At 41.7% G+C, this 18,900-nt stretch overlaps 1 protein-coding gene across 3 annotated transcripts in view; it reads left to right on the top strand.

Moving 5' to 3' along the window:
• The window catches only part of SLF1 (SMC5-SMC6 complex localization factor 1), a 205,245-nt gene that overhangs the window by 143,707 nt on the left and 42,638 nt on the right, over positions 1-18,900 (top strand). For all 3 annotated transcript variants that reach the window (XM_033918723.1, XM_033918643.1, XM_033918557.1), the window contains one exon: positions 4,560-4,729. In XM_033918723.1, coding sequence (XP_033774614.1) covers positions 4,560-4,729 — 170 coding nt within the window. The remainder of the gene's footprint in view (positions 1-4,559; positions 4,730-18,900) is intronic.

The following is an 18,900-nucleotide window of genomic DNA, read 5'->3' as shown; positions in this document are numbered from 1 at the left end:
ATTAACTCCGGTCCTGTAATCCACAGGATTCCAGAAACTTGACCATTTCTGTTTTAAAAGTGTTTCCATTAATTTGCTTACCACAGAAGTCAGACTTACCGGCCTGTAATTCCCTACTTCTTCCTTACTTCCACTTTGTGGGAGGGACCACATCTGCCCTTCTCCAGTCCTCTGGTACCACTCCTGACTCTAGAAATGCGTTGAAAAGGTCAGTCAGAGCTACCAAAACTTCCCTAAGTTCCTTCAGCACCCTAGGATGTGCACCATCCGGCCCCATCACTTTGTCTATCTTTATTTTAGCTAGCTCCTCATGAACACAACCCTCTGAAAATCGATCAGGGTCTATTATTCCTCCATCCCTATTCATGTTTGTTTTCTGTGGTCCCGCTCCCGGTGCTTCAGCCATGAACACAGAACAGAAATATTTGTTAAGCAATTCAGCCTTTTCTTTATCAACTTCTACATATTTCTCCCCTTCACCTTTGAGTCTCACAATGCCACTTTTGCACTTATTCCTATCACTAATATATCTAAAAAATGTCTTGTCTCGCCGTTTTACCGTGTCATCTATTTTTTCTTCCATTTGCATCTTTGCTTTCCTGACTACACAACCAGCCTCTCTTAACTTTTCCAGATATTTTTGCCTATCTTCCTCTTTCTGCGATCTTTTGTAGTTTGTGAAAGCTAACCTCTTCCTTACCTTCTCAGCTACTACTTTTGAGAACCTAAGTGGCCCTCATTTCCTCTTACTTTTACGTACTTGCCTCATAAAAAGGTTTGTCGCCCATACAATTGCTCCTTTCAGTTTTGCCCACCGCATTTCTACTCCTTTCAGGCGTTCCCATACAGACAATAATTCCTTGACGTAAACCCCCATCCATAGTTTTTTTTAAAGTCTAGCCTTTGCTTTTGAATGAGCCCTTTCTATAGCCATCTTAATATTAAACTGTACCATGCAGTGATCACTGGATGCCATATGATCACCCACTGTAGGAAGCAGGACATGATACTGCCAGGGCTGAAAAAAAGAAATTTGAGGAGGTGGCAGAAAAATAGAAGTGACTTGAACATTAAAGATCCATGCAAAAAATGGATATTGGGCAGGAAGTGAAGAAGAAGAGAGAAAAATAGCAAATAGATAGGAGGCCCTAGAAACAGTTAAAAGCACAGACTTGGGAACAAGTTCATTAGATAAGTAAAATCACCAGGCAACCAAGGTAGGAAAATTTGTTTTTTCAGCTTAATGATTTGAAATATTTCAGTTTTGCAAATTTACATCTACTATCTTCATATTTTGCACTATACAGGAGGAAATGTGTTTCGGGTTGCACTGCATGCAGAGGCTGGCATCTAAGGATTTCAGTTTACTTTTCATTTACATCAGTGCTTTTAGTCTGTGATATCTCATTCTGTATTTGAAGGGCTATCTGTGCATGGCCAGGTGTTCTGGTAGGAATGGATGTCGGTACATGTAGGTCAGTTTTGTGGTTCCACATAGGAAGATATAAGCTCTCCCTCAGACCTAATGGACCCAATGTAGCCCTGACTTAAAAATTAATGAATGTCTCTGCGGTAACCAGACAGTATGCATCATTTCTGTGCTTTAACTTATGATCCTAGGGACAGGAGTATTCATGGCTAGTGAGGTTTCTGCAAGGATCCTTACATATATGTAGTAATTAAATAATTGCTAGGAGAAACTAGCAAGTTCCAGGACTGATTTGTAAAAATTATTAAACAGTCTTACAACTTAATCCATTGGGTCCCCTTCAAAGTACTCCCCTTCCCTATGTATACATTTTTCCCAACATCATTTCCACTTCTGGAAACAGTCCTTAAACGCATCTTCAGGAATCACCAAAACTTGCTGCATTGAATTTTGCTTTATGTCTTCAATGGTGTTGACACGCTTTCCTTTCTGCTTGGATTTAAGTTTAGGAAACAAGAAGTCATCAACAGGGGCCAAGTCAGGGTAGTAAAGTGGCTGGGAAAGAACTGTCATCACGTTTTTTTGCACAAAATTCACAAATTTTGAAGGCTGCATGAGTGGATGCATTGTCGTGATGTATAAACCACGACTACTCCCTCCAAAGTTTGGGCTGCTTCCTCCTAATTCTCTCAAAGAGTTGTTTCAACACTTTTAGATAGTAACTTTGGTTGACAGTTTGTCCTTGTGGCAGAAATTTATAGTGAACAATGCCGTCACTGTCAAAAAAAATTGTTAACATCACTTGATGTTTGACTGAACTTGCTGAGCTTTTTTCAGTCTTGATGTTTTGGTTCTCTATTGAGACAATTGAGCTTTGGTTTCCACGTCATAACCATTGGCCCATGTCTCATCAAATATCAATACAAAAGCAAAAAACCTCCCAAACCCCAAGAATAGTAACTGGACAAGGGAGAGAGACAAGAGCAGGACCAACGAAACAACACACCGCAATCTGTAAATAATTTTTAATACACGGGAGAGCCCTCAGTCACACAGCCACCCACTGAAAGACTCACACCCAGAAGAGTGTTAACTGTGAAACATCCCCGGGCTCTACTCCGTGTTTTTTTCAATAGAGTGCACCCAACAGTGCTAAGTGTGAAAAAAGATATAAATGAATCAAAAAAAACACACTTTACCATTAACTACAATTGTCTCTGCCCCTTGTCCAGGGGGCCAAAGCGTCCAAATCCAGCAGAGCAAAAAAACCAACAGGAAGTACTTAGCTTCTCCGTGGAGACAAACAGCCAGCAAAGATATTATTCGTCCAACGGGACTCTGTTTCGGGGGTGCACACCCCCTTCTTCAGGAACGGCTGGGCTGCGCTGTGACCATCTCAATCATCCGGCACAGCATAGATTGACAAAGCAGGAAATGGCGCTGGACCGAACAGAACGCCTCCAATTTAAACTGCAGACCTGCTGATGTGATTGGGTGGAAAAACACACATGTGACTCCCTCATAGAAAATAACACAGCCCTAAATCAGCTGAAGGGAGACTGCTAAAAAAGCATCACTTATCAAAACATTGGTCTATGTCTCATCACTTATCAAAACATTGGCCCATGTCTCATCACTATCAAAAAATGTTTCATCTTCATTTGCCTGCTCAAGAAGATTTTTACAGATCGTGACGCAGTTGTTGGTCATCAACCCTGGAACAAACTTTACCACAACACAAGACATTCCCAACTTCTGTGTTAGAATGTTGTGGCATGAACCAATGGAGATGTTGCATTTCTCTGCGAATTCTCTAACAATTGATCGCCAATTAGCACACACAAGAACCCTCGCTTGATCAACATGATCCATCTTCAGTTGACGGTGATGGTCTTCCATTTCGTGAATCGTCTTCCACAGATTCATGATCACATTTGAAGTGCGAATACTATTCAAAACACATTCCACAACTCATGACATGTTCCCCAAGAGCCACTTTTCAACACTTCATAAGTTTCTGTAGCAATCTTACCCAATTTAAAACAGAACTTCATGCTGTAGCGCTGCTCATTGAGGTCGCACATGAAGGAAAACAGCCAATCATGAAAACGCACTTTCACAAAACTGCTGTAGCTCGGTGACAAAAACAGATATCAGAAAAAAGGAGGTTACTCGTGAGGTAAGCTACGCAATGCCGCCTAGCACGTCTCAAAAGAACTTCCCATTGGCATGCAATTCAAACAGTCCTGGAATGTTTTGAACAGACCTCTCTTTGCAAAATCATTGAAATGACCTTACGTAGAAGCCTAAAGTAATCAAATCAGGAAATGCAATTATTAAAGAATTTGTTTTCTCTTTTGACTCTCACAGTTCTGTTAATATAGGGTCTCATTCACCAATAGTTTTAAGTAGCTACATAAGATGATCATGATGTGTAAAATAAAATTGCATTTTATTCAAATAGTTTTATTAGGGTTACCAGATTTTCTTTTTGAAAAAAGAGGACGCCTAGTCCCGCTCCATTCCATCCCCACACCCACACAAATCTCCCCGAGCTTGAAGGCTGCATTTGGAAGCCTTTGCACATGCATGGATGTCAATGCAATGATGTCGTATGCATGCGCATGTGCGTATGACATCATCATGGTGATTGCCACACATGCGCAAAGGCTTCTAGACACGGCCTCCAAGCTCAGGACTTCCAAACACCGGACAAACTTCCAGGTTTTGGAAATCCCTCCGTGTGCCCGGACAGTCCTCTAAAAAGAGGACATGTCCAGGTTTTCCCAGATGTCTGGTAACCCTAAGTTTTACAGCAGTGGTGTTACTGTGGCATAAACTTAAGCTTTTATTATGCTAACTATTAAAACTATTACATGTTCTATGGAGTTATATTCATGCAATGTGCTAATTATGCAAAACTTCAAGTCTCTTAAGTTTAACTTAATTCAGTGCTCAAACTTGAATTAATGAAAATGCATAAGCCAAATTCTAAACAAATTTTTGATAGAATACAAGATTCTAGTGAAATGAGTTGACAGCAATTATTATAGACCATGCACGTGATTTTACCATTTTATTTAAGTAATGTTTTTGAAACAGTGCTTAACAAATGTTATCTTTCCATCAGGTTTCTTCTTACTTGTCTGCTATAGGAAAGATAGGTATGTGCAAGACAGGAATAGCACAGAAAAAGAAAAAAAACAAAATAGGGCCTCGGCCTCAGCCAGAGTCTCAAACATTATTACTGATGCTAAATGGTGAGAATCAAAACCATTCTGAAGTGCTGCCAGATCTACCGTAAGTAATACCAATAACATCACCATTTTCCTTCTGCTTTAGGGGACAGCATGGTCTAACACATTTCCTGAACTTTATGTGACCTGTGTTGAATGTAATTGACTAACTGACAGAAACGTCCATTTTTAAAACCTATAACATAGCTAAGCAGGTTTATTCTCCTTAAAACATAGCCACAATAATTCTGCTTGAACACACATACATTTTTTCAACCTTAATGTATATTTTTTTCAGGGGAAACAAATTTGCATGCTAAATGTGCTACCTTGAGTTCTAAAAAAAAAAAAAGTAATGATTATCTATTTAGAGTGGATAAATGTGATCAAGGTGAGCTACTGTTAAGATGTTATTTTATTGTAAGCCCAAGTTATTAGTAACTAGGTGTTATTGCATAAAATGGGACCTGTGTTGAAATAGCACAAGTTAATAGTAAAGTAACATATATTAACAGTAACCTAAATTGAAAACTATGCCCCTAAATCTGTTTTGTAGAAATTGGTATCAATATAATTATGCTGTCAAGTTGAAATATTTTCAAGATTATGTAATAGTGCCACATCATGAAGAAATGCAGAGCTGGATTAACACTATATTGGGTCCTAGGCAAATATATACTTGCAGGTTCCCCTACCAGGGACCCCCTCCTCCACCATTATTTCACCTCTCTAGAAGTAGTAGGGAAAAGTGTAGAACTTAGCTATGGGTATGATAGTTTGTGAGTGAGCATGGGGACTATGCAAACATATACTTTGATTGGAGAAGCTTAATGAGTAGAGCTGGAGAGCAACCAAGTTACTCAGTTTAAAAGGGAATCTCAGTCCTGGATTTCTGCAACCCTATGGGACCTGAAGTGCTGATTTCAGTTGGTGGTATCAGGGACTACAAATAGAACACTGAATTGGAATATAAGTTCAAAAACAGGACTGGGGGGCAGGACAAGTTGGTGGACTGAATCTCATATGGTGTCCTGCTTGTCGAAGTGCTCTGCTGCTACAGTTTTCTTTTCACGGTAGCTCGATGTATCATGCCCCATACTAAATGTAAGGGGAGTGTGAGGGCATTACCACTGCCTGCCCAAGCTTTCTCCCCATTGCAGCAGATTCACCGTCAAGACTTCTACCTCAAGACCCCAGAAAGCAGAGCCCTGCGATGAGAGATTCTGAAGGAGCTGCGTCTCTCTTTGGGCAAAACATTTCACACACTCCCCCAGGATGCATACCTCCACTGTATCCGGCATTCACTCGTGGTGGAGCTGTGCTTCCTCAACGCCGTTGATTGCAGGAGAGGAAACCTCTGACAGTGGAGCAAGACCCGATGTGTGGAACACTGAGCAAGGAGCTGAAGGACCCTCGCTGGATTCACCTAACCCTGAGGTAGTAACTTTAGATAATACCTGGAGTGCTATCCAGAAGTTGGATGGGACATTAAGAAAATCTGCCCAGGAAACATCTTTAATGGTGACTAAAGCTGATTCTCTTACTCAGTTGTTGGAAAATTTTAAACAAGAATATGCCTCAGATATTGTTCAAACTAAAAAGGAAATCATGGAACTTAAGGGTAATACAACAAAGAAAAATGGGGAGACCCAATGATCCACAGTGAAAACAATTCTCCAATGAAAACAAAAAACTGTGGATACAGATGTTCTGGAGATAATTTATTATATACTGACATATAAAAACATGAAAATTCAATGAAAAAAGTACAATGATAAAAAATACAGTGGTAAAAATCCAACCGGACCCTACACGGTCCGTGTTTCAGTGAACACGCCTTCCTTGGCCATAGCGGTTTTTTTGCTACTTCAGCTTGTCTGCGGTGTTCTTTGCTCACATGTTTAAAGAAAATAGACTGTTTTCAGTCCAATTCTTTATATTTGAGTTTGCAAACAATTGGACCCCTGAAGAAGGCGTGTTCGCCGAAACACAGACCGTGTAGGGTCCCACTGGATTTTTACCACTGTTTTTTTATCATTGTACTTTTTTCATTGAATTTTCATGTTTTTATATGTCAGTATATAATAAATTATCTCCAGAACATCTGTATCCACAGTTTTTTGTTTTTGTTTTCACTTAAGGGTAATGTCACATCTATAATTAAAGATAGCATGATTCTACATCAGAAAATGGAAAAAATGTAAAACTTCAATAGAAGACTCGATCTCTGGGTCTTGAATTTTCCTAGACCTGTGGGAGTATCTCCCTTGGAATTATTCAAAAAATACCTTATAGAAGTATTAAAGTTTTCCCTTACATTAATTCCACCATTAAACAAGATATACTTGCCAGTTTCATCAAAACTTCAGTCTGAAGAGATCCAAGCCTAGGAGAGAGTCTATTTCTCAGAATTTATCTGCTATATTGGAAGACTCACTATCAGAAGTTTCAACTTGAGCAATACTTCTACTATCTTTTGGCTTTGAACAAGACTTAAATGCAGTAATGGGACAATTCTTTCGTAACGCTCATCTTTCATTTTGTGGCCAAAAAATCTGGATTTACCTGGACGTTACCAAAGCTACTCAGGATAGTAGGCAAAGATTCTTGGCACTGAGGGAGGAAACTCGGGCTTTAGGAGCATCATATTTACTGGCATACCCCTGTAAATGTATAATAAGATATCTGGGCATTAAATGTCTTTACAAATCCAAGCCATCTTAGATATTACGAAGACCTCAAGTGGAGTTGATTTAACTAACAGTGTATGATTAAGGAATGATAGGTGGTTTATTCTCAGTTTAATGCCTTTTCTTTAAAGGTTAGAAACATAGAAAATGACAGCAGAAAAGGGCCACAGCCCATCTAGTCTGCCCACACCAATGACCCACCCCCTAACTTCCTCCATGAAGAGATCCCACATACCAATCCCATCTTTTCTTAAAATCTGGCACGCTGCTGGCCTCAATTACCTGTAGTGGAAGATTATTCCAGTGATCAACTACCCTTTCGGTGAAGAAATATTTTCTGGTGTTGCCATGAAATCTCCCACCCCTGATTTTCAACGGATGCTCTCTTGTTGCCGTGGGTCCTTTAAGAAAATAGAGATCTTCTTCCACCTCGATATGGCCCGTGACATATTTGAACGTCTCGATCATGTCTCTCCTCTCTCTGCGTTCCTCGAGTGAGTATAGCTGCAACTTACCCAGCCATTCCTCATAAGGGAGATCCTTGAGTCCTGAGACTATCCTGGTGGCCATTCGCTGAACCGACTCGACTCTCAGCACATCTTTTTGATAATGTGGCCTCCAGAATTGTACACAGTATTCCAGATGGGGTCTCACCATGGATCTGTACAACGGCATTATGACCTCGGGCTTACGGCTGACGAAACTTCTGCGAATACAATCCATGATTTGTCTAGCCCTGGATGAAGCTTTCTCAACTTGATTGGCAGACTTCATGTCTTCGCTAATGATCACTCCCAAGTCACGTTCTGCTACAGTCTTTGCTAGGATCTCACCATTTAGGGTGTAAGTCCTGCATGGATTTTTGCCACCATGGTGCATGACCTTGCATTTTTTGGCATTGAAACTTAGTTGCCGTCATATTGTCGGGCATTGTGCTTTTGTCTATTGTGCTTTTGTCTACTATGTTGCATAGTTTGGCGTCATCGGCGAATAATGTAATTTTACCTCGAAGCCCCTTAGCCAAGTCTCTTACGAAGATGTTAAAGAGGATCGGGCCCAAGACCGAGCCCTGCGATACTCCGCTGATCACCTCCGTCGTATTGGAGAGGGTACCGTTTACCACTACCCTCTGAAGTCTATCTCTAAGCCAGTCCTTAACCCATGCAGTTAATGTTTCACCTAATCCCATTGAACTCATCTTGCTCAATAACCTGCGGTGTGGGACACTGTCAAACGCTTTGCTGAAGTCTAAGTACACGACGTCCAGGGACTCCCCTATATCCAGCTTTCTTGTAACCCAGTCAAAGAAGCTGATCAGATTTGATTGGTAGGACCTTCCTTTCTTTCTTAATGAATCTCCTTTTTTTTTCAGTTTCTTGCCCCCCTAGGTTTTGCCTTAATTAGTGGTCTAAGAAAGAGTAAATTTTTCTTCTTGGGAATATGATAATTGCTTATTTATTATTGCTCTCTTGAAAAATTTAAAGCCAAACTTAAAACCTTCCTCTTTAAAGATGCCTTTATTCTTTAGTATTAGCTTCAGCCTCTTAATTCCTTGATTCATGTGAAGATTTTAAACATCTAATACTTCTTTTGAAATGATTCCCCTCCTAATGTTTTTGCCACTCCCCATTTACCATCCTTTTTACTAATTTTACTTCGATGTATTTTAAACAACCTTTCCCTCCCCTACTTTCCTTCTGTCTCATGTACGTTAATCTAAATTTGTCTAGTATTTTTAATATATGATAAAATATTGCTTTTATTTAACTATTTTAATTGTCCCTTACAATCTTTTTATATTGTATACCGTCTAGACACTTGTTTTGATAGACGGTATATCAAAAATAAAGAAACTTGAAACTTTCTTGAACAAGGTGTAAATACTTGTATCATTTTCAAAAATTACAAAGAAAATATTAAAAGAAAAAAATTACAAAGAAAATATTAAAAGAAAAAAAATTACAAAGAAAATATTAAAAGAAGAAAAACAACAACACAGGACTGACCAAACAATCCCCTCTCGGAGCTGGGTAACTTGGCAGCTCTGCAGTAGTAGGCTGAGAATCGGGAAAGCTGGGCAAGTCATTGCCTCTGGTACAAACCAGAGATACTCGAGTTCTTCATTTTCTGTGGGTTGAAGAAGTTGAGTATTCTTGTGCTATGTTGCCTTTCCTTCAGTGCGATAAAATTTTGAGCCTTTTCTCATAATTTTTTGTTTCATTTTAGCTCCAAAAACTGTTTCTTTAGATTAAAAAAAAGAAAAATGGTTGTTATTTTTTTTCCGTTTCCGTTCTCGTTCAAGGCCTTCAGGTCTCTCTTTTTCCCTTTCAGCAAATTTCTTCAATTAAAATTAAGTTTGACTTCGTCACCCAAATCTTCCCGTCCATGTCTAAGATGCAGAATGGGTTTAAAAAGTACTGTCTGTGTCAGCGCCACATTTCTATCATCAACCCACACAGCTGGTGTATCCAGTGCCTCAGCCCTGAACATCAAGTGGATACCTGCATCTGTTGCTGTACTCTACAAAAACGTTTGGTAAAGGCCCGGCGTCTCCAGCAGGAGAAACTTTTTGGTACTATTGTGGATTTGCTAGAAAAATCCCAATCTTCAGTACCACTGATGCCTATATCGACATTGGACATTCCTCTATCAGGGAAGCCTTCTGAGAAGCCAACCGCTTCCTAATCAACATCGCAGGCTTCTTCAGCATAGAGTCCCTCAATGCAGGCCAAACATTGACACCAATGATCTCCTGTGTAGGCTGTGTCTCCTTCAGGGCATGAATCCTTCTATTAGTCTCCCACCCCTCAACATCCTGCCGCACCATTGATACCCACAGTCTCAGGTATCTGTGTTGGATCTTCAAACCCATGTTGATGACATGTTGCACAAACAGATTGGTGATATATTCAAGCTGTTCTCCATGCCGGTGCCTATATCAACACCGACCCAGCCCAACCATAGCTCTCATAGGCCAGAAGGTACTGCTTCAGACTCTGCTTCTAATCATCACTCTGCTTCTCATTGACACAGTGGGATGTTCCACCATTCGCTCATCTACATCTCAGAACAGCTCAGTGGATCCTAGTGTCTCAATGGTCTCAATGATTCCTTATCCCAAAGGATCAACATCACTTCACAACTTCATAAATCTCTTCAGTGGTGGATGAATCCCATCAATCTTTTCAGGGGTCTTCTTTTTCAGGTTCCCCTGCATCAGAAAGTCCCCACAACAGATGCATCAATGAATGCTTGGGGGGCTTACCTGGATGGCCTCAAGACACAGGGTACTGAAATTCACAAGAAAAGTCATTTCACATCAACCTTCTAGAATTAAAGACTATTCGAAATGCTCTCAACACTTTTTTCAGAATTCTTTTTCCAACCACATCATCCTAGTTTAAACAGACAACCGGCTATAGGATCCAAGATGGCCGCTGCATCGCTGCTGCAGTGAGGACGCCGTCGAGATTTACCTGCAATTATGCCGAAAAGACGGGGTAGGAACGTCGGAGGAGCCTCCCGGCGACCCTTAACCCCCAGCGGTTACCATAGATGATTTTCTCTGACGCCTACAGCGGGAGCAGGAAGAGTCGGGTGCCAGCTCGCTAGGGACGCCGCCGGAGAGTAGTACGGTGGTGAGATCCCCTGGGCTCGATGTCACCCTTAGCCCCGACATCAGGACGCCACCCCTTCAACCGATGCCGCAAGCAGCCAGCTCTCCACGGGACCAGAATGCACCCGAGGAGGTAGCTTCTTTGTTTCCAGAGGCTAGCATGGAGGGCTCGCCGAACAGAACAACGCAGAATGACATGCTCTCTCTGCTAGGACCTGCGACCGGGACAACAGAGGTTGGGGAATACAAGACTTCACTGAGGTAAAGCTAACTTCAGAACAGTTACACACTACACCATTACAACTTTTTTCACCTACAAAACCTCCTAAAGTTACACTTGAAGCATTATGAAACTTGGTAGTGAATTTGGGGAATTCTTTAAATCCTCAAATAAAAAGTTTGGACAAGGAATTAAAAGAACAAAAAGAAGAAATAAAAGTGTTAAAACAGGATATATCTCAATTAAAAACAGAGTCACAAAATACAAGTAAGGAGCTAATATCTTTAAAACAAAATCAAGATTTGCTGGTTAAAGATAATATAATACTCAGGAGGAAGCTGGAAGCTCAGGAGAATAATGGCCGAGTTAACAATTTGAGATTTATAAATTTTCCAAAGATCTTGTCAACTTCTCCTAGAGAAATGGTGCAAAGGTATTTTATGGAAATATTGGAAATTCCTGAAAGCTCCTTACCACCTCTTACAAGAGTGTACTATCTTCCTGCCAAGCCCCAATCCAAAGAAGAAGAAAAAATTGAGGAATCCCGGGACAGACCATTGGACATTTCCACAATTCTGGAACAATCGGATAGAGAATTGGCTGTTCCAGCCACTCTCTTGTTGTCTGTGGCTTTGGCTCCAGACAAGGATTGGATATTAAAACTTTTCTTTAAAAATAGGTCCAAAGACTTCCTGGGACATCATATTCAGATTTTTCCTGATGTCTCTAGAGAGACTCAAAAGAGAAGAAAAGAATTTCTACTTCTAAAACCTGGAGTGATTCAAATAGGGGGTATTTTCTTTCTGAGATACCCATGTAAATGTGTAGTCAGATATTTGTCTTTGAAGTATATTTTTACAGAGCCGTCTCAACTGATTAGTTTTCTCTCAGCAAAACGTCTTGAGAAAGGAATAACAGCGCCCATGGAAGGTTAGCTCCCCGCACTGTAGTATGGCATGGATTTCCTTTTAACTTATTTGATATTTAAATCTTGGATCCAATACATGGAGGACTAGTGTGTGATCAATTAGATCATTTATTACTTCATTTATCTATTTTTATTTTCAAATTGAATTATGTATTATGGTATATCTTAATTTCGGAAATTTCGTTTATTATGTTGTTTGATCTCACTTTACTGTACAAGATGTATATGCTTGGTAATATTATAAAATTCTATAAATAAATAATTAAAAAAAAAACAGACAACCAAGTCACAGGGTGGTACGGGCTCTCTTCTTTGTCGAAACCCAACACATTTGGAATTGGGCAATCCCTCGCAACATATTCCTAAAGGCTATATATGTTCAAGGGAAACAGAATGTCCTTGCTGGCAAAACCAGCAGATTCCTCCGCTCGCATGATTGGACTCTCAACTCCAAAGTACTCCATCATATCTTTCAGTTATGGGGAGCTCCACAGATAGACCTATTTGCATCTCCCCTCAATCACAAGCTGCCTCAGTTCTGCTAGAGACGGTACTCACTGCAGCATCTCAAGGCAGATGCATTCCTTCTGGATTGGACAAACAGGTTTCTATATGCATTTCCGCCAATCCCTCTCATTCTGAAAACTTTAGTCAAACTCAAGAGAGAATCAGCCACCATGATTCTGATATCTTAGTGGCCCAGACAACCTTGGTTTGTTCTTCTAATTCAGCTGACTGTCAAGAATCCAATTCCATTACAGATCTTTCCATCTTTACTCACTCAGAGTCACGGATCCATGTTACATCCCAATCTGCAATCTCTACACTTGACAGCTTGGTACCTTTCGGTGTAACTTCATCAGATTTTCATCTCTGATCCTGTTCAAGCCATTATTGCTGTGTCCAGAAAACTATCTGCCCAGCAATGCTATCAACAGAAGTGGACACGTTTTACTTCCTGGTATTCTCTTCATCACCATGTACCTTCCTCCTCTTCACTTCCTTCAGTTCTGGATTACTTTCTCCATCTTTCCACTTCTGGCCTCAAAACCACTTTGGTCAGCGTCCACCTCGGTACTATTAGTGCTTTCCATGCTCCTATCAACGATAAACTTCTGGTTTCCAGGTTTATGAAAGGACTTTTCAACTCCAAACCTCCTCTAAAGCTGCCTCCAGTTGTCTGGGATCTTAATCTAGTCCTTGCCAAGTTGATGAAACCACCATTTGAGTCACTAGCATCTATTCATCTCAAGTTCCTCACTTGGAAAGTGGTTTTCTTGATTGCTGTCACTTCTGCTCATCGAGTCTGCAAACTTCAAGCATTTGTTTCCGTCCCACCATATACAATATTTCACCATGACAAGGTGGTTCTTAGCACTCATCCTAAATTTGTTCCAAAAGTTGTCACAGAATTTCATCTGAATCAATCCATTGTGCTTCCAGTCTTCTTTCAAAAGCCTCATTCTCATCCTGGAGAAGCAGCTCTTCAAACATTGGACTATAAGCATACCTTGGCATACTACCTACAAAGGACTAAGCCACACAGGACTTTGCTTCAACTGATCATCTCCTTTGATCCCAACAAACTAGACCAACTTATCATCAAGAGAATTATTTCCACATGTCTAGCAGCCTGTATTTCCATCTGCTATGCTCAGGCTGGGGTTGTAGCGCAAGGGATGTGTTATGGCACACAAAGTTCGAGCTATGGCAGCCTCGTGGCTTTCTTATGTTCCACTCCCATTGATGAAATTTGCAAAGCAGCCACTTGGTCCTCAATACACACATTCACATCTCACTACTGTCTAGAATCCTATCCCAGCGAGATGGTCATTTCGGCCAAGCAGTATAGCAGAATTTATTTTATTAATGGCCAACTCTCCCTCCATCCCATTGCAGTAAACTAGGGAGTCCCACATGAGAGAATATGCTGCCTGCTTGTACTGGGATAAAGCACAGTTACTTACCATAACAGGTGTTATTCAAAGATAGCAGACAGATATTCTTGCATCCCACCCACCTCCATTGGTTGGCTGCTTAGCTTGCTTACGGAGCTGAGGTACTGCGAGCCTACATCAGACGGGAAGGCACTTGCGCATGCATGGTGTGGGCAGTCGGAAAGCTTTTAAGCTCTTTAATTGCCGGTGCGCTTTTCACTGTCTGTGCCAGGCTCCATGGATGATGTCACCCACATCTGAGAGTATCTGCCTGCTGTCTCCGGATGAATGTGCCTTTTGAAGAACAGTAATGCAAGGTTAGCTAAAAATCTACATGGAGTCCATCTTGGCAGTCAACCAAAGCCAAAATTGATCCAGCCTTCCCTTGTTACTTGTTGACAGTACTATAAGGAAAGCAGAAATGGCTACCAAAACAAACAGAATTGTAACAGATGGTCAGTCCGCTATAACTTTTCAGTTACTATACACACATAGACCAGTTTTCAAAAGGAGTATTTACTTGAAGCCAGAAAACTCCTTAATTTGCCAATATATACATAAAGGTCTCTATACAGATATTAATGGCAAAAATCATTCTTATCTCTCCAGCACTATTTGTATAATGCCCAGGCAAAGTTAGAACACATTGAAGATGGGAACACTGAACTATTTGAATAGCATTGATATTCAGCCACTGTACTGATGGTGTGTGAATTTACTTTAGGCCTGCTAAACAAAGAGCTTGACATAAACCACACAGTTTATCCATAGATTGGCTGAATATCACTACTGTACAGATATAAGTTCAATTATGACCAGTTCAGAGGAAGCATAGTGGGCAATCCAAGAGTGTTGTGGAGAGCATTAAATATTAGTCTCTGGCTTACTTAAAGACCAACAAAGCACAAGATAAAACCTTTGGAATTTTCATGAACCTGCCAATTACTTCATTAAGTGTGAAGCCACTTGTCCATGCCTGATTTATTTTAGCAGTTCAAGAACAATGATTCTTTGGTACAGAAAAGCAAATGTAAGCACATTTGTATTAGTTGTGCTTATAGTACATCTTATGTAACCCCCTTTGAACATACCACAGAAAGGCAGTATATCAGATTCCATTATCCCACCACCTAAAGTGCCCAAGAAAAGAACAGGGGGGGGAGATGATGGAGTATTTGATTTAGTATAGTATATCGGAAGGGTCACAGCAGCTGTATTGTTGAGAGCAAAAATAGTTTTTATTGAGATCTTTTACACTGGACACTGGATGAATGTGATCCACCCTTACCTACAATACTCAGTCAGCTGCTTACTTAACTGGTGATACCTGTTCTAAACTGAATAAGGAGCTAAAGTTGGAGTACATGGCAGTGCTTTTCCTCAATATGCCAATCTCGCTGATCATTCTGGCCCCGTGGCAGTAGTGCCCAAGGAAGAACCAGGCTAGTACAGGTTAATTCATCAGCTTTCTTAGACTCTGTGAAAGATTTCATTCTACTGAGTAGTCGGCGCAATGTGCATCTCTTTCAACAGTATAATACTGGCAAGGTCAAGGTGGGCATGTATTTGGCTTTGTATTTACTTCTCTGCCTGTGACTGCTTGACGTTGCTGGGCTTTTGGTTAAAGGGAGCTTTGATACATGTATGCTAGTGTTCCCAATAAACCGATTTCAAATTGATTCATCAGTTCACTTCAGCGAATCAATTCAAAATGATTAGTTAAAAAAAAAAAAATCAGACTCGCTGATTCAGCAAGTCCTGAGTCCAGGTCTCCTAAAGCAACAGCGGTGGCAATAGCCGGTGGACAGAGGGAGCGCAGTGAGCAGGCTGCTCCTGGCCTGGCCTGCCCTGCCCTGCCAGGGTCTTCTCTCTGCTGCATCACTGATGATGCGGCAGAGGAAAGCCCTGGTGGGGCAGGCCACAAGCAGCCTATTCACCGCACTGCCTCGTCTCACAGTGGGTAGGGTCGATTGGGAAGTGCTGCACAAGGGAGATGGGAAAGAAGGGATGGAAAGCTACTGCATATGGGAGAGAAGAAAAAGGAAGAATTGTTGAACATGGTGTAGAGGAAATGAACAGAGAGATGCAACAAAGATAGAAAGGGGTGAGGGAGAAATCTTGCATATGGTAGAGGGAAGGAAGATGTGCATGCAGAAGACAGAGAGAGAGATTGAAATTCTGGACATAGGGTGGAGGGCAGGGAGAGATGGTGCATTGGGAGAGAATACTGCACATGATAATGGAGGGGAGGACCGGAGAGATGCTGCATGGAGGGGAATAGAGATGTTGACCCAGGTCACAAGGCAGGGAGAGAGAGAGAGATGGTAGACGGGAAACAGAAATGTTGGATATGGTAGTGGAAGGGAAGGCTCAGTGCTCCAACATGCAGGTCATATGGAAAACCAGTATGAAGAGGAAACATCATAGCACCACCAAGTTCTCCAAACAACAAAAAAGCAAAAACTTATAGCACTAACATTTATAGAAAAAAGATACTAGGCATCACTTATTATCCCAGGACAAGCAGACAGCCTATTCTCACATGTGGGTGACGTCATCCACAGAGCCCGGATGCGGACAGCCTCGCGAGTAGACTTGCTTGTAGAAAACTCAGAAGTTTTGAGTCTGCCGCACTACGCATGCGCAAGTGCCTTCCCGCCCAGCATAGGACGTGTCTCCTCAGTTCTCAGTTTTCCGCGGAGCTGAGAAGTCCGTCTTTGATGCTCTGCACGGAACTTAGTTCGCTTTGTGCCTTCTCTCACTGCGGTTCGTGTTTTATTTTACTTCTTACTGTGTCGCTGTGCTTTTCTTTATTTTTTTAAAAAAAGTTCATTTTTACGTCAAGTGACTGGCGGGGCCTGTTGCACATCCTCAGCCTGCGGGCTTTGACTTTGTAGGGATGTCCCTCACTGACCCACACCACTGGTATCTTCAATGTCTGGGGCCTGACCATTGCCCGGAGTTGTGTGTTCGCTGTGCTACTCTTCAACCTCGAGCCCTGAAACATCGTCGAGTTCAAGTGGGGAAGATTGTCAGTATGGAAACCTCGGCTGCACCCTCGAGCTCGACCTCTGATTCGGTCCGGCCTGCTAAGGGGTGTCCTCCTGCCTCCAAGACCTCAACTCTTATAAGACCTTCCTTATTTGGAACATCCTCGAGCAAAAATGCTAAGTGTTCTCCTGAGCTTCCCTCAAGTCAGATACCTCAGCAGACAGTTCCAGCGGTGGTCCTCAAGCTACCCAAACATCTTTCTTCCAAGTCAAAGCATTCTTCATCTTCGACCTCGGAGCCTTTAGCCTCAGCAAGTGGTCCAGTTTCAGACTCGGATCCACAATTGCAGGCTACTATCCAGACCATTTTAGAGCGGGAATTTGCTCATTTACTGACCAAATATAGTCCTGCCTCAATTCTGCTTCCTGCAGTCCAGCCTAGGCACTCGGCAGGCTCACAAGAGGTCGAGTTCTTGCCTGTGCCTCAAGCTGAATCTATACACACTATGTAAGGAGTCGAGTCTTTGCGAGTGGCTGGTCTGGAATCTTCATACTCTATGCAAGGAGTCGAGTCTTTGCGAGTGGCTGGTCTGGAATCCTCACACTCCATACAAGGAGTCGAGTCTTTGGGAGTGCTTCGAGATTGCTCGATTCAAACCACAGAGTCTATGGGACTTCGATCTACAGCTTCTAGCCCTATATCCTCATTTAAGGCATTGCCTGTTTCGAGGCTTAGGGCAAAGTCTCCTCAACCTCGTACGAGACCTGCTTCCAGGCAGCACTCTCACCGCCAGTCGAGACCCTCATCGAGGCGCAGGTCCTTCTTCCTCGTCCAGGCCTTCCAGTTCTTTGAAGCCTCCAACTCCTTGAAACGAGACACCAGTAGCAGAACCTGAGGACTCAGCTGATTCCAGTGCCTCGCCCCAGTCTGTTTATTCGCTGGGATATCAGTACTCAAGAGAGGCCTCACCTTTGTTTTCCATTCTCGTGGCCATGCTCTGGTGGATCAATTGTCCTTTTCATCCTTCCTCCGTCAAATGGCTGAGGACCTGTATCTTAAATTGGACGCTGGTTCTAAGTACTCTAAGGAGTATTTAGAGGAAATGAGTATGCCTCGTCCTCCTGCAGAGTCTCTCAAACTTCCTCTGAATAGACTTCTTTCTCAAACTTTCAAATGAAACCTGGAGACTCCTTATGCCATTCCTGCTGTTCCAAACGTGTCCTATTTTCTGGTGTCCAAATAATTCAATTTTAGACTCAAATGTCCATAGAACACTATTCCAGAAGTATTGGTGTTTATCTACGTTTTCTCTGGCAAACTTCAGTGTGGCCTTGATGTTTATCTTAGAGAGCAAAGGTTTCCTCCTTGCACACCTCCCATGCAAGTTAAATTTGTGCAGTCTCTTTCTGATTGTAAAGGCATGCACTTTCACATCAACAGTAGCAAGAGTAGGTCCCATGATGACATTTTAGAGGTTTTGGAGATGACTTTTAGCATCTTGCAGTCTGCTCTGGGGGTCACCTTACTTGGACAGCCAGACCTGGGCATGTTGGCAGTTATTTGGAAAGTCCTCCACTTGTACACTATTTTCCAGACCGTGGAATGGCTAAGGTCAAATTCTTTTGAGATCTTTTTAAATCCCTTACCAGACTTTGAGGCCTTCAGAAAGAAGATTTGTAGCAGCTGATGACAGCTCTTTTGATTTCACCATTGAAGAGCCGGCTATTACGGCCTCCACTGATAGACCACTGGACTCTCTTTATGCTGGTTCAGATAATATCAATTTAATAATCAAACAACAATAGCTTACAAGAACAAATCACACAACATACAGAGTAATAGAGCATACACCA

The sequence above is a fragment of the Geotrypetes seraphini genome, chromosome 1, assembly GCF_902459505.1.
Source record: "Geotrypetes seraphini chromosome 1, aGeoSer1.1, whole genome shotgun sequence".
Classification (NCBI taxonomy): domain Eukaryota; kingdom Metazoa; phylum Chordata; class Amphibia; order Gymnophiona; family Dermophiidae; genus Geotrypetes; species Geotrypetes seraphini.
Note: the sequence above shows the minus strand (reverse complement) of the source record. Positions and strands in the feature narration are given on the sequence as shown.